General features: G+C 37.4%; 1 protein-coding gene across 2 annotated transcripts in view; it reads left to right on the forward strand.

Moving 5' to 3' along the window:
- The window catches only part of LOC124593678 (obscurin), a 688,571-nt gene that overhangs the window by 13,376 nt on the left and 658,519 nt on the right, over nt 1-16,676 (forward strand). For both annotated transcript variants that reach the window (XM_047131972.1, XM_047131974.1), the window contains exon 2: nt 7,822-7,891. In XM_047131972.1, coding sequence (XP_046987928.1) covers nt 7,822-7,891 — 70 coding nt within the window. The remainder of the gene's footprint in view (nt 1-7,821; nt 7,892-16,676) is intronic.

Genomic DNA, 16,676 nt, shown 5'->3' on the forward strand with positions numbered 1-16,676 from the left:
GATATTTCCCTAGTTTAGAAGTGATCATTATTATGGAAATTAGGAAGTTTTACTCGTAACAAAGACACAAAATTGGCTGGTGGGTAAAAGAGATTGACTACCCCTGTTCTACACTGATGGAGGAAGCATCCAAACTAGAGTACATGGACTGGTTAACGAATTGGTGTGATGTGCCAGTACTGGAAAGGAAATTCACTGTAATGTTTTGCCAAGTTGCATGCAACAAGATTTTACTCTGAAATGGCACCAAAACCTGATAACTGTGTGAAATGTTATTTATTTGCATAGAGTGAAGCCATTGCCTTGTGCCCACCATGCTACGGCATTCGTCCGCATTGGAGGAAACGTTACATAAACACTTGCCCTCATAATGTGGACATTCCTGTATGGGATGCAAGGAAAACTTGTCTGGATAATTGGGAGACAAAATGTATCACCATGAATGACATTTAGTACTAGACCAATTTTGGAGATAGCAACCAGATAGCTGTTACTGACTGGAACTTGCTTAACACTTTAGGATCTTTGATGGGAACTTGCCGTACTGTATTGCTACAGCTCTTGGTCACATGTTAAGTGACAAACTCTGTCTAAAAATTTTGTTGTAACCTGTTCGATATTTCATGTCTAAGCATGATTCGCAACACTCAAAGCAGGAAGGGGTCAGATTGCTTTAAAGCTTGTGTCCAGATCTTCTTACCTGTGGCTAAGCAAATCACCTACTTCTATGAATGATTTGCCACACTTACACGTAAATTTACGTTTTCCACCCAACCCTTGCAATTCTGCAGTCCAAAGTGCATAATGTGTTGTTGATGTAAGAATTCCATTCTTACCATTATTACATGCATTTTGTTGGAAAAATCCTCAGACAATAAAGAGAATATTTCACACAATGGTAAAACTGATGGCTCAGACAACAAGGCTTACTTTTGAACCAAGGACTATAACTGAGAGGATTCACAGACAACAAAAAGGCCCATTATAATCTGGACATTTAATCTCACTTACAATAACCTCCACCCACTCAGCAATCAAAAAGTTTCTCTTGTCACTTTTCTAAATCAAATTAATCTACTCCCATAGGCTCTTCTATTTCATTTTCCAAACCATTAGAAATTATATATGCAATAGTTTTCCATTTATGTGAAATAAGAGTCATGTCCCTGTTATCACTTGCTTGGAAATTTAGTGCAATGCAGTTTTGATCCACTCTCCAGTCTGCTTGAGCCTCTTTAAATGGCTGAAATGTGAATTGGGTGGCAGCACCTGTGACTGCTGTTGTGTTGAATTGGCTAAGTGATAGAACAATTCCTGTGCTGTTGACACTGCTGCTGGTCATGCTGCAGTTTTAGCTGCTGCTGTTACTGTTGTTCCTGTAGGCAAAGCTCAAAAAATCTGGCATCTATGGTAGCACATCGTGAAGCAAAATTGCAACCTCCTCATCACTAGTGGAGTATCCTTCACTTCAAGCCACAACATTTGTTGACATTTCTGTAGCAACATTATAAATGACCAGTTAGTCCATGAACTAAGCAAAAACAGTTCTTGATAAAGTATTCATCTGAGCCACTGTAGAAATTGTTTAGAGATTGTTCTAGGGTAGAAGAGTAAAGTCTAAGTCATGCATTAGTTAGCCAGATAACACACATTTTGCAGTCAAAGATTCCATATAGACAAGGGATGGTGGACAGCACAAGTTCATGATTCGTCACAATAAAACCACAGTAAACAGTCAGCACTGCAGAGACCACTTGTAGAAGTGAGTCAGGTAACTTACATTTGGCTTGCTACAGAAGTGCGTTTGACATCAACCATTTTATTGCAACTGGTACCCTCACTGTATTGGTGAAATGTTATGTATATTGATATCGCTGTATAATCCATCTGAGTATCTGGCGGGGTTACTACAATCTTTATCATAAATTAGGCGATTTTCTCAGTTGATTGGTGTGATAAAATCATATTAATTATTATTATTACTGCTTTTGATGTTTTCAGACCAGTTTTTGATACCTGAAAGTAACTGTCAGTGTAACATCTTTTAATGTACTCAGCTTATCTTATAATATCAGTGTGTTCATGATTCAATTTTTTGTATCACACTCAGTGCACTTCTGACCTCTCCAGTAATAAACATTTATACATTTCAGATACAGGGTGAGTCAGAAGGAAAGGTACGTGCTTTGAGGCATGATAATATTAGTGATTCGGAATAAAAAACTTCATATGAACATACACCCTATTCTAAATGGTTTCTGAGATAGAACACATTTAATATCACTTTTGTACATTTTTCTTAAATAACTTGAAAACCACACTCTCCAGTGAAAATGTGTTGAAGTACAAAATTAAACTAAAATAAATTTCCTACAAAAAATGTCCTATTCAATTTTTTTTCTAGAACTGGTTTGTGCAAAGAGAGCACGAGAATATTGAAAAACTTACTTGATGCACATGCTCTATAGTTTGTGTAGTTTTTGTAGGACAATTTGAGGTAGAATATTAAGGCAGCAAGTAGAGATGAACAGTTTGATATGGGACACTTGTGGTCTATCAAGTAGAGAAACTACCTCAAATTGGCCTACAAAAACTATGTAAGCTACAGCGCATGCACGTTGAGCGAGTTTTTCAACATCCAGATCAGCAAATCCCACTACTTTTAAAAGCCATGTCTTAGTCAGGTCTTCTCGTGTCCTTTATTTTTACATTTATGATATCCATTACATATTCTATCCAAATGTCATATACCCCATCTATCACTTCATGCATCTGCATATTTCATGTTAATAATAATTTGCCTTCCTACAATACAGCCTCCAATGAGTCTTGCATCACATTCTTTCCATAAATAGTGAATACTTCAGAATGCAAGGATCAACTGTTTCCTCACTTCCACTTTTAAAACTGATGATATCTCCAACCTTCAGTCATAATTTTGAGTTTTGCTCCAAGAGTATGTTGTGAATTGGTCACCTGTCTACTCCAGTTTGGTTTACTTTTTCTGGAGTGTCATCCAATAGACTTGATCGAAAACATTTTACCACTGCATTAAAGACAAACATCTTGACATGATGTATGATTATATGAGAGTATCCCGCACTTGAACTTCCATTCAATCAAATCAAGATGGAACTTCAGCAGATTTATTAAGTCTCAAAACCACATGCATTGTTTTTAGTAAGAATAATAGAATGTCTCAAACATCAGTAGTTGCTCGGCTCTTCTAGGAATAAATGTGGCACAATGCTGTAGGCAAGTCACTGCGCCCCAAGTGGTGAAAATGCACCTTTTCTAAATCAGTCTATCTCCACAACCTGTTCTATTTTATTTACCAAGCCTTTAGAAATTATGTATGCAACAGTTTTCCCTTTATGTGAAATAAGACTGATATCTGTGTAATTACTGCATTATTTTGCCATTGCTTTTTTTTTTTTTTTTTTTCCTAATAAATCATCCAGCCATATAGACTGTGATAAATGTATTTCTACCCGAGTTTTAAAGTTATTTTGCTCATCAGTGATTAACTGATCTTATTCATTTCTTATGCCACTGCACCTATTTCTTTCAAATTTCTCATCTGGTTGTTTGGCTTCTTGGTATATCATGTCATACCTTTCTTGTTTCTGAAGTTCTGGTAAATTTCTGCATACCTTGTTTATATGTTTTGTCCTGGTTTTGTCCATTTCTCTTCTTAATTCATTATTTAGCCAGCATTCTTTAAGATCCCATTTTTTTTGTCCTATCTCCTTTCTTCAACTTTATCAAGCATTGCTTGTAACTTTGGGTCCTATTTATCTTCTGCACCTTATTGTTGAGCATATGAGAGAGGAGCCTCTTAATTTTTTCTAAAAGATTTTCCCAGTATCTTTTGTACTGTGTGTCTCTTTAGATTTAATTTTACATCATTTGTTAAACTTCATTCTTATTTCTTAGTTACTCCAAATTCCATTTTTTTGACCCCAGTGTGTTGATTGATTCCAATATTGTGTATTCCTCTGTCATTATGAGATTGTGGTTTAATTTATCTGTTGCTGGTGGTGTTTTCCCCATCAGATTTGCTGTTCCTGAACCTCTGATCAGTACTGTCTGTAATCATATTGAAAGTGATTACATTGCCAGGACTTTTCCATGATTACAGTTTTATTTTGCATGTATTGAATGAAGCATTCACCAGTACCAAAACAATTTGATTATAGAAGCTAACATGTGTCTTGTCTCATTCATTTCTTGTCCCTAATCCAAAAAATTGCACAATTTAATTTACCATTTGATCTCCTATAACACAATTATTATTGACTAGATCTTTCACTTTCCAAAACACCAAATCTCTTAGATTTTCATAAGTGATCTCCAGTTCATGGCCAAATTCACGGGCCTTGGCATGTACACTTCAATTACCATGAGATTTACTGATTTTGTGCTTAATGTCATGAACAGTAATTGGTTCGAGAAATATTTTCTACAATGTAATTTTTCAACATGACAATGCTGGACCACGATGACATGTAGTTATGTATCTGTTAACTATTTACCATTTAAGTGTTATAAAATTGCCTAGTCACTATTAAAGTAATATGAGAAATGAAACAGAATAAGGAATTATTCCTAATGTTGCATTCATTGATAGTCTGCCAGAGTGCATTAGATACAGAATGTGACCAAGTTATGAAGTAACAGTTGAGACAGTGGTGAATCTGAACCTGAGAACTATATAGCAGAAATGGAACACTTTCATTTCCACTACAAAGAAAAAACATCAGCTTTATCAAATATTTATCATTCGTAAATATCAGATGTGAAGTGCACTGACCTGTACCATAAAAATCAATAAATGTATCGAAAAAGGGATTATCATGCATGACAGTGAAACTGGGTAATAGATTACTGTGATGAGAATACAGTTTTTGCAGTTCTTGTGAAAAACTGCAATATTTCCGGAATTAATTGGAATACATCACAATGATGCTAGTTTCCTAGAGATACCACTTGCTTTGAAATTGAATCTCACGATAGAGGAAGCATGTAACAAAATTACAGTGTACAGGCCTAGAAAAACAATGAAAGCATACATCTGTAGATAGACAGTGGGGTTAATTCTTGACAACAGTGGCATACAAATAAGATGCAGCACTCTGTGCATAAAGTACAGAGACATATTTATTGTTACCAGAAGTGGCATTCAATATACCTTTTTGTACTGTGAGGCAACTCCAGTGGAAGAGTGTTGATTGTACTTGATGAAAACTTACTGTGGAATGTAAACATCAATGCATGTTTATTAAACCTCCTTCAACAAGTGTGCCAGTGAAATATTTCATTATATGTTTAGCATAATCAGTATCGCCTCAGGCTGGGGGGCTAGCTTCACAGTCTCAGATGTTATTGAATTTAGCACATGTTAAAATTTAGGAGTAAGTAGGAAACATGTACTTTTTTGTTTTCTCCAAAAAAATTCCTGCCCCAAGATACAGGCCTCCAAAGATGACACTGCGAACACTATTTTGGAGATGTGAATTTCGGAAATTTTTTTAAAATGCCTTTCAACAGTGCTGGGAAAGAAAGTGCTCTTGAGCCTGTGTTTTCAATTTGGAAATGCTAACAATGAATAAAACACTTTCATTTGTGCACATGGGGGTTCGCTAACTACTGCACGAACTACTGTATCCCGTGTCGCCAGACTACTGAGTGAAGAGGTGTTCAGTAAATTGGATGATTATGTTCAGTGGAAGTCATCAGCTGATTGTGGAGCACATCTGTGACTAACACAATGTCATCACCAGAGGAATTGTGAAACGTATCTTACGCTGATGCAGTTACTTCGTAAGCTTTGGTAAGTTTTAACGTGGCACTCAGGGTGGGATCAGACACCTCTGATGTCTGCATCTTAATTTCTCGATCAGGAACAAGACATATAATAACATCACAGATAAATGAATCAATCCACAATGTGTCACACTGTTTACAGCAAAAATCACACTTGCGTGCCAAGCCCTGTAAGTTGGCAGTCCATGCTGTGTAGGATTGCTTATGTTGCTTTACACACTGCCTACCTGCAACATCGTGAGCTTGGTGACTGTAATAGTCAGTTAGCAAACAACAAACATCAGAAAAAGTCAAACAAATAGGCTCCAAGTGTGATAGTAATTTTTGCAGAATTTTGGCAGTTTACTATTAAAAGACAGCAGTGGCACTCACTGACATTCATGATGAGTTATTTGACTTGCCTTACAGTGAAGAACAAAACAATGTAAATGGACCTCCCAGATCTCATTTGCCATGTCGAAATAAGCAAATGGGAGAGGGGGATGCGAGCAAACTGCAGCTGCTGACTGTTGTTGGTTTTAAGGAAACTATAACAGCTGTGTCTGCCTTTGCTTGTGGAATTCTCATTGTTCTTCTAGCTGTTATTGTGGCTGCATTTATTGTTGTAGCTGTTACTGCTACAACTTGAGAAATTTGAGATCCACATCACACTGGAGTACTTGCATGGTGAGGAAGTTCTCACTGACGCCCTTCGATCCTACGCTGCGCAGGTAGAACACAGTTTATGATAACTAGGTGATATAGAGACTGATGGAATGAAACAGGTGGTTCCAGAGGTAAATGACAGTGGAGATCACAAAGTGAACAAATAACCAAAACAAATCCAGAGCATAGCAGAGTCATCTTAAACATATAAAGCAATCCAGCGAGCAATCCTAACCACAAATGAAAACCAGGCAAGAACAAAACTTTACTGTTCAATGGTGTGTAACTAAAGGCTTCAATGACTATGAGACACTGGCTAGCAATAGCCGGCCTGTGGAATTTAATGGTAAACACTTGCACCTGACATGCTCACTGCGGCTGCTGCACCTTGCATGGGCACAAGCCTTAATTATTACCTGGAGCCAAAGTATCTCTGACATGTTCTCCTTATCAATACTTGTGCTAGGCAGGAAAAGCAAATCACCATCGGATACTAATCACAAAGGTATGAGTATTTATTTTGTTTGACTAGTTTTGGGCATAGCTCGTCATTGTGGTATCTGTTTGAACAAGCAGAACACTAAAATTACAAAAATGGTGCATTTTTGTAAAATATAATACTCTGTTCTTTCTAAATTCTTGTTGAACGCATCTGGAAACATTGTTAGATTTTTTTGCATTGTCATGAAGTTTCCTCCACTATGAAAGTACTTTCCTTGGCACTACATAGTATTACGCAGTGTGCTGTTACCATTTGCAGATACATGTAACATGATTAAAAGTCTTTAATACACTGACTCACAGAACATGCAGACCAGGTATGAATGCAGAATGTGCATCATGTCTGAACATGTTTACATTGAACGCATCACAGGTTAACCTTCACTGATAACCAAGTTTGAAGTTGACAAATATGGGACTTCCTAAAATAAATGTCTAAAGCATAATGTAGAATGCTTTAGAATTTCATCCATTGATGCATGTGATATTCTATTCTCTGTGGTAAGAGGATCACTCTCTCAGATATAGCTATAGTCTTTAATTCAGCAGGCCTTTTTCCATACCATCAACAAATTTTTAAACTTGTGTTATACACGACAAACATTACCCTGATCTAAGATAGAATGGTTTTCCTGAGCCAGGTAATACAAAACCAACTGATGTAAGAAATAAATTTCATCTTTATTGCTTCTTATCACTGGTTTTATGTATGTACTGTGACATTAGCAAAAACAGAAATTTCTGATGTAAATTTTGATGACATGTGATTTGAGAAGTAGTTGTTATTTAATTTCACGTTATATTCGTAGTTATTGTCAAAGGACTGAAATCTTCCTTTTGATTTTCCAGCATCCTCATTGAAGGTGTGAAGTACTATGCAAGTGAGCCAACAATGTTGGGACGTACATTCCTGAGATTAGTAAGTATGATAAAAACAATACTTTTTATTTAGTATTGGATTGGTCTGATTTTCTCTATTATATGTCTGATTAATAAAACATATCAACAGATGATCCCTTGAGATAAATTTTATGATGAATAATATTAATTCATCAGCCAGAAGAGTCTAATTGTGATGCGGAAATAATTCTAAAATTGTTTGTTTCTGGGTTTTGGAATCTGTACTTCAACCAATAAAAATAAAACTCTTACAGGATCACTTTATTGCCTGTGTGTGTCTCAGTCCCTCTGTTAAGATGCCTTTTTCTCAGGAACAAGTAGATGTTTCAAGTTGAAATGTGTGTCAAATGCTAGGATCTAGTGTCCCTTGGTGATGTGAAAGATTTATGCTTCTAAGCCAGTGCAATCAAAAGATGTGACCATTTATGTCACATATTTTGATACTCGCAAACTTGCTCATCTAAAACTACAGAGAACTATTTGTACGCAGAGCGTGAACCCTACACGTAGTTGTCTGGTTTTTCATTATCACCATTGTAAAGTACCAGATAGGAATCTCAGATGAACGATTCTTGAATCCTGTCACATGATCAAATTGCCTTCCGAACTTCCAGAAGTTTTCATGCTTTGAAATAATTGGAATAACATAATTTAAGAAGGGTAAGTTAGACTAGCCAAGCTATCTGTACACTTAAAACTACTTTATGGTGGTTAGATGGCAGATAAAAAATGCACTAGTTTCATCTTCACTCTTATATTATTCTACCCATTGGTATTGCATGGAGACAAATATTCTATCCATCAGTGTTGCATGGGAAGACAACACCAATCCATATACTTGTAAGGATGAATTTTACTGAATTTATGATCATAATACTTCCAGACACTTTGTAGTAAGTAATATATTGTATTTACATTACAGTCCCTTACCTTGCCCAATTCCAAAATGGATAAATTTGAGTTATATCCTTTTTACTTATGTTGGATTACACAGCATCAAAATTCTAAGAACAAGCCTTTATCAAAGAATGGAAGGTCCAGGATGGAATAACAACAATATTACTACTCAACATATAGATAAAATGCTAAGTCACAGACAGGCACAGTGTAAATACTGCTATACTAGAATGTGTCACTTTGGAGGACAAAGCTAAAATTTTGTGAGAGAGGGCCTGAAAATGTGTGTTTTTATGTGTAATATCCTAATTTGTAAGGTTTTTCTTTGCTGATAAGCATTTAGCTTGGTAAATTCGCACTTGATTATAATGTATATTGAAATTTCTGACAAAAGTACATAAACTAATATAAATGCCACCAAAATTATCTCAAAAAATGATTTAATGAACTCAAACAATTTTCTTTATAACCTCTCTCTGACTATGAAACACTGAAAACAATTTATAAAAAATGTAAAATGCTTCAGCCAACAATTTTCATCAAATCTTATTTCAGTTCATTTTTAGACATCATTCTCCTGCTTGCTTCCTGGCCTCTAATGTATCCTTCTTGTTTCTCTTGAGTATACACTTTGCCATAAGCCTCTGTTACTTGTTTCACACCCCTCTCTGTGGACTGTCCATCACATGGTCATTTTGGAATCTGCATTGGCTCTTAATCAAACTTTCTTATTCCTGATATATTTGGTTTAAAAGTAAGTGACAGTTCATTTACTTTTTCTGACTTGTCTATCAATTCCAAAAGTGAAGTTGTGTTTGGATTTACTGCAGATGTTTTCCTAGGCTGATCAGACAGGTCTTGTGGTGTATCATCATCTGCAGTCCTCACTTCAGTGTCTTCTGCACCCCTGATTTCCTTTCTCCTTGGTCTTTTGAGCATAAAAGTATTCAGAGCATCATTTCACCAAATGCAAACCACAATGAATGTTGGATTGTTGGCAAAACAATGTCTGCTATTAATTTCTTCTGGGATTTTAGGAGCTTCAGTTGATAAAGTATGTGACAGGATCCTTCCACACAAGAGAATTTAGATTTTATTGTAAGCCAGCTGGGTTAGTGAATGCCAACGCTGTACTCCACAAGAATTTGTAACACTTCAAGTTGTTGCCTTTAAGGCCATGTTTTGAAGCCTCTATGTAACAAATCCTATTTACAGCTGTTAACTGCTGAGAGTGGCTTACAGCACCATCCTCTAACAATGCCCGATCAGTTGGAAGTGCACATGTCCTAGCCTTAGTCATTCTGTAATCATAAACCTTATCTTTGACAACTGTGTCATTCAGTGGAACCAAAGGGTTAATTCCAAAAGTGAAGTTGCATTTGGATTTACTCCAGGTGTTTTTCTAGGTCAAATAGACAGGTCTCCCTGTCTGTCATCATCTTCATTCATCAATTTGTTTCTTGTTGGACAAAGTTTTCCCTTCCAACTGTTTGATTAAGTGGTGCAAAGGTGGCTCATTAGTATACACAGAGCACAAATCAACTGGATGAGTTTATAATTCAGCTTTGTCTTGGCCCAATGCAAGAGTCCTCCTTCCCAACCATTGTTATATTCATTGAGTCACCACCAATAGCCTGCAAACTTTTATCAGCACTGTTTTTCTTTAAAAAATCCATGAGATTCTCTTTCCCTGGAGTAAAATGGCAAAGATACATTTCAGCTGGCTCAATGCAAACAGTGTAACGCTCTCCTGTCACAATACTTGGAAACTGATGACCTTAGTTATCTGTTTGTAACAGAACTCTTGTCTGTCTAATCTTGTAGTCCATCACAAAAGATGCATTTAATATTGCATATCCTACATTGAGCATGAAATTCTTCATCAAATGATCTCATGACATTTTCTTGTGCCCTTCTTGCTTTATTGTGATCAAACAAAAATCTTCTGTCTCTACTTCAGCAAGTAATCTAGCATCCAAATATGCAGCTATTGTAATGACACCTGTAGCATGTAGACTGACACCATCCTAATACTTTGCAATGTAACATTGCTCGTAATGTACTATAATGACTTGCACTGGACATAGAAGGTATATCAGAATCGTCACATGGTATAAGCAAAGGATCTCCAGAATTTTCATCTTTAACATCAGTTGTCCCTGTGATTCTTGAGTTTCTCCCAGCGTATTTGATAATCAAAATATCCACGGGTATGCTGCCGGTCTATAGTGTCCAACGGGCACAATATTTCAGCGATCATACATGTCGCCATCATCAGGTGAACTGACGGACTGAGCTCCTGTGAACGTGCCGGCACGGAGATCCGTACGCTATGGCTGCTCAGAGGGAACTGGGTTCGGTCGCGGCGGCGGCCGATTTAAATACCCTCTGCCCGCGGCACGCTCCCTCCACCGTCCGCCCCCCGTGCCACAGTCGCGCGGTGGAACAGATTGCGACGGCGTCTGAGATGACGTCGGTGTGATGGCTCTGTCCGCCGTGGTCGTCACAGCTATACGTTTGCTTGATTTACTCTTGATTAACCCGATCGCTGGTTGCCAAGCCTTGTTAAGATTATAGCCACAGTCACAGTTTATGAGGTAGTCATTGGTGCGAATTTCGATGGCCTCTCTAACAACGCTGTTCCAGTATCTCGACGTCTGTACCAGAATCCTCATGCGGTCATACTCCATGGCTGATTTTCCGACAAACAATGTTCAGCGACTGCCGACTTGCTCGGATACATCAGTCGAGTGTGCCTCTGGTGTTCACGGCATCGATCCTCGACGGTACGCATCGTCTGACCAATATACGACTTGCCACATTGACACGGAATCTGGTACACGCCAGCCTTCCTCAAACCAAGGTCGTCTTTGGCACTCCCCACCAGTGCACGAGTTTTATTTGGAGGACAAAACACAGTTCCGACCCGGTGTTTCTTCAGAATGCGGGCAATTTTCCCTGAGAGTGCGCCTGTTTATGGAATAAATGCAGTGCCTACCTCCACCCTCGTGACTTCATCCATCTCAACAGGTTGTGCTGCAGTGGTTGGGCGGAGAGCACGTTGAATCTGCCACTCTGAGTACCCATTTTTTCGAAATACAGTTCTCAGATGTTCCAATTCCTGGGGTAGACTCTCTGCGTCAGAGATAGTGCGCACCCTACATGTATGATCGCCGAAATATTGTGCCCGTTGGACACTATAGACCGGCAGCATACCCGTGGATATTTTGATTAGTTGTCCCTGTGTCTCCTTTGGAGAAAAGAATTTTATTTGGTTGTAATGTTAACTGTTCCTTCCTTTGCTGCTTATATTCAGAAATTCTTGTTAATTCATCTTTTTGCCTCTTCTGCTTTTTAATTTGTCTTCCATTCAGTTATACCTGGCAACCCAGTTTGATGCAGTTCAACAGATCGGACGTTCTCTCCTTGATCTTTAATAAACACTAGTTTTTGATAGTGATCTTCATATCTTTTGACCAAGAGCAGGGGATGTGCATTTTATATTTGCAGTCAGTACCACCAAATTCTGAACTTAACTTAACCTCAGACTTGCAACTGAGGATGTCAAAGAGCTTGTCTGACGTTGGTATGAAAGTCTCTTTCACTTCTCGTTTTCCCATGCCAAGTGATATGTTTTTGGTCTTTTCCCAGGTTTCTTCTATCTTCTTCAGTACTATGACTCTCGAATTTATAACTGACACCACAAAACAACTGTTTACTAGCTCCTATTTTTGAAGAACTTTTGGATGAATGTCCTTTGCAAGAGTGGCTACTGGATAATTTCTGACGATCTCTCCACTCTGCTCTTTTGGCAGACTGCTTGGTTGGCTGATTTGTGGAAAGTGACCAATCAGCGAGATCAGTGGTCCCATTGGGTAAGGGAAGAATGGGATAGAAAATCTGCAGTGCCCTTTCAAAAGAAATATCCTGTCATTTGCGTGACTCGATTTAGAGAAATCATGGAAAATCTAACTCAGGATGGTCAGACGCGAGTTTGAACCATCATCCTCCCAATTGCAAGCCCAGTGTGCTTAACACTTCACCACCTCACTTGGTCTCTTAGCAGAAGCCCGTATCTCAGAACACCATGCAGAGCTGGGAGTTCAGAATGCAGTATTTCTCAATCAGTTCCATTGAAGTCACTCATGTGAGTGGTAGTTGTCATTCTTGTCTTCCTTTTACTAGCCACAGTTGCCAATTTTCTGATTTTGCAAGTGGTAGAAACTATTTGTTCCAGGAAAAAGTTGCTATTTGTATGATATTAATCAAAAGACGCTTTTATGAATGGTATAAAAAAGTTAACTGATTTTATAGTGTATTCTTAACTATAAAGCAGAAGTACAGACAGAAATAATGATAAGAAGCCACGTCTCAGAGGAAGACAGTTTGCTGCAAATTTTATATGAAACATCTGAATATCACAAAATTTAAGTAGCTTTTTCACCAAGCAAGAGAATGCAATTGCTATTTTGGTAAGTATAATTGGGAATTGATAACCAAAACACAACTTTATGCCCCTCTTCATTCAAAAAAAAAAAAAAAAAAAAAAAAAAAAAAAAAAAAAAAAAAAAAAAAAAAAATTGAAATATTTGACACAACCTACTGCTATTCATTTTAGCTTTCAGCTGGAAGGCCTTCTTCGGAAGTAAAAAACACACACACCTTCACACAAACACAGATCGTATGCACACATGACCATTGTCTTTGGCCACAGCAGTCAGAGACAGTGGTCATGAATGAGAGTGTGTGTGTGTGTGTGTGTGTGTGTGTGTGTGTGTGTGTGTGTTATGCTTGTGTAAACATGTGTGTGTAGATGGCCTTTTGGCCAAAAGCTAAAATGTGTAGCAGTCTTCTTATTGTGCCCATTTGTGACTTGTCATCATCTCTATATGGTGAGTAACCAACTATTCTTTTCATAATATTGTTATTAAAAACAAGAATTTGTCGGAAACACACGTTCATTTTTGTAACACCTGTTGTGTATTGTAAGAAATTTCTGTAATGCTTCTGTTTCTTTGTGGCACACACAGTGCTCACATCTGAAAACCTTTAGAGGAATAATTTTGTTGAATTGTGTAAGAATGTAATTAAAATGAACTGTATAGCTTCACTTTCATTATCAGCTGGTAATATGGCTCTCATTAATTCCAATGGCAATTGGAATGCTAAGGCTGTGAGCAATGGCTTTGGCTGACTTTAAAATATATTTTTGAAAATTTCTTGAGTTGTTCTTGAGGTGTTTGTGCTGTTAAGCTTTGTCTCTTTCTCCCAGTTTTCAAACAATGGGAAATCCAGGATGGAATAAGGGTGATATTATGAAAAGGATAGATTGCTACTCACCATGCAGATGAAGATGGTAACTCGCAGATAGGCACAGCAAAAAAAATTGTCAAACAAGTAAGCTTTTAGCCCAAAAATGCCTTCATTGGAATTAGGTAATATGCACCCACACACTCACACAAATGCAACTCACACACACATGACCACAGTCTCTGGCTGCTTAGGCCAGTCTCCCAACCCTTACCCTGCTGTTCCTCTCCCTCCCTGCTCCAGCCTCCTCCTTACTCCCACCACCCAGACTGTTTCTTCCGTCATGCACTCTGCTCGCAGTCTGGCCTCAGTAGCTGGAGACTATATAAATGTAAAAAAAATAATAATAAAAAAAGTAGGAAGTCTTGCCTCATCTGCAAGAGACTGTGGTTGTGTGTGTGTGTGTGTGTGTGTGTGTTGGGGGGGGGGGGGGGTTTGTGTTACCTAACTTCATTTCGATTAAGATGTTATTGAACCAAAAGCTTGCTTGTTCGACAGTCTTTTTTGTTGTGCCTATCTGTGACTCAGCATCTCTGCTCTACAGTGAGTAGCTACCTGTCCTTTTCATAATATTTTTCAGTTTTCATATTGTCTCAAATTATCTTCTTTGTGTATCTTCTATAATGGTCGTAATATACTGTGTGTTTTTCTTCATGTTTGTTTTATTGTTTCTGTCTTTCATGTTTCATGAAAACAGTAATATTTCCTTTCCCTCACTGCCTAAACATGTTTTGAGAGCAGTTACTCATAGAATCCAACAGTCATAAAATCTGTAAAGTAGCAACCAAGGGTGAAAATGAAATACGAACCATTAAGTTGACAATATTAACTGAATTCAAAGGTCACTTATGACATAAAAATATGGTCAGAGGTGAGGTAAGTACAGGTGATAAAATTCAAAGAATTTTATAAAATGTAAAATATATGTAAAAGTAATAAATGAAAGCCATGTAAATTTAATAACATAAATTTTATGAAACTAAAGTTAAGAATATCAGAAGGCAAGTTTTGGATCCAGCAAATTAACACAGATTACAAAAGAATCAAGTACACTGCAGTAATACTAGAAGTAGTGTGGTGATCAAAACACTTGCCTTGTATTTGTAAGGACAGCGATTCTCTTCTGAACATCTTGATTTTGTTTTCCTGTGGTTACCCTCAGTCTAAACATCCATTCCAGCATGGTTCCTCACACATGCCTTAGTCACTTCCTTTCCTTCAGCTAAGTCACACATCAAAACCGCAAAACTGACAGCTGGAGGAGCAAGTACTGAAAATGGTTACTCCATCGTTTTTGCTTGACAGACACTGGATGAGAGAGAGAGAGAGAGAGAGAGAGAGAGAGAGAGGTGTGTGTGTGTGTGTGTGTGTGTGTGTGTGTGTGTGTGTGTGTGTGTGTGTGTGTGTGTTTCTGTCATCTATTTTTGACGAAGGCCTTACTGGCCAAAAGCTTTATTTCTGACAGTCTTTTTATTGTGCCTATCTGTGACTCTACATCTCCGCTATATTGTGACTGGCAACTTTCCTTTTCATAAAGCCGAACTCGGGATGGCCAGATGTGGGTTTGAACTGTCATCCTCCTGAACGAGAGTCCAGTGTGCTAGCAGCTGTGCCACCTCACTCAGTCTTGCAATAGTAACATGTGAAATAGAAGACATAAGAGTTCTGGAGATTTGTTTGGATGATAAGCACCTTCAGAAGACAGATATTTATAATTTCTTTAGAAAGTTAAACACAGCTGTCTTTATAAACAAAAAATAGTCCACTCTCAATACTAGTTATGCATTTAAACTGATTTACTTTTGTTCCAAGATGTCTTGTGGAGTAATATTCTGGGACAGCTCAGTTCATGCGCAAAGAATATTTTTCTCCTGCAATCATAACATGGTGTTAATTTGCATATTTCCTATAAGCTACTATTGTACAAGCTGAAGACTCTTTCACTGATGCAGTACAACTACCCCCTCATAAGATTTGTTGTTGACAACCTATTCTTATTTAAAAGAACCAGCCGCATCCATACAGTGGCAAAAAATCTCTGCATCAGAAGCATGAGCTTCTTCATTTTCTATGGATTTAAGCAAGACTTTGAAGACCTTTAAAGGAAAACTACATGTTTTCACATACAATTTGAAGATTTCTCTCTTTAGGATATTTTGCAGAGAATAGAAGCTTCCAAAATAAGTTTAACTGTAGCACACCAAATTAATAAAATTTATGGTAGATTGTTTTTATATGGAAATATCAAGGCTATTACCAGAGCCAATAAATTTTCAACAAATGACTTTTTTCCTGCAGTGTGTTAACTGTGAGGATTCACAGTATCTTAAACAGGCAATTAATTGGAAACAAATTATAGCACCTGTCTGTAATTTTAATTTGTAACACCACAACAAAAATAAAATTGTAGCTGGTGCTGTAATTTGTTTCCAGTCTTCATCATGTTCCCACTGTAATATTATTGTTTCTAAATATTTTTGATTAATACACACACAATGTAATGTCATATTCCATGATTGTATTATAATGAGGCACTCTATAAAATAATAAGTAAACTTATATGCAAAATAAAAGAAAGGCAACCACTCATCTTTAGC

This window comes from Schistocerca americana, chromosome 2, assembly GCF_021461395.2.
Source record: "Schistocerca americana isolate TAMUIC-IGC-003095 chromosome 2, iqSchAmer2.1, whole genome shotgun sequence".
In the NCBI taxonomy this organism is placed as follows: Eukaryota; Metazoa; Arthropoda; class Insecta; order Orthoptera; family Acrididae; genus Schistocerca; species Schistocerca americana.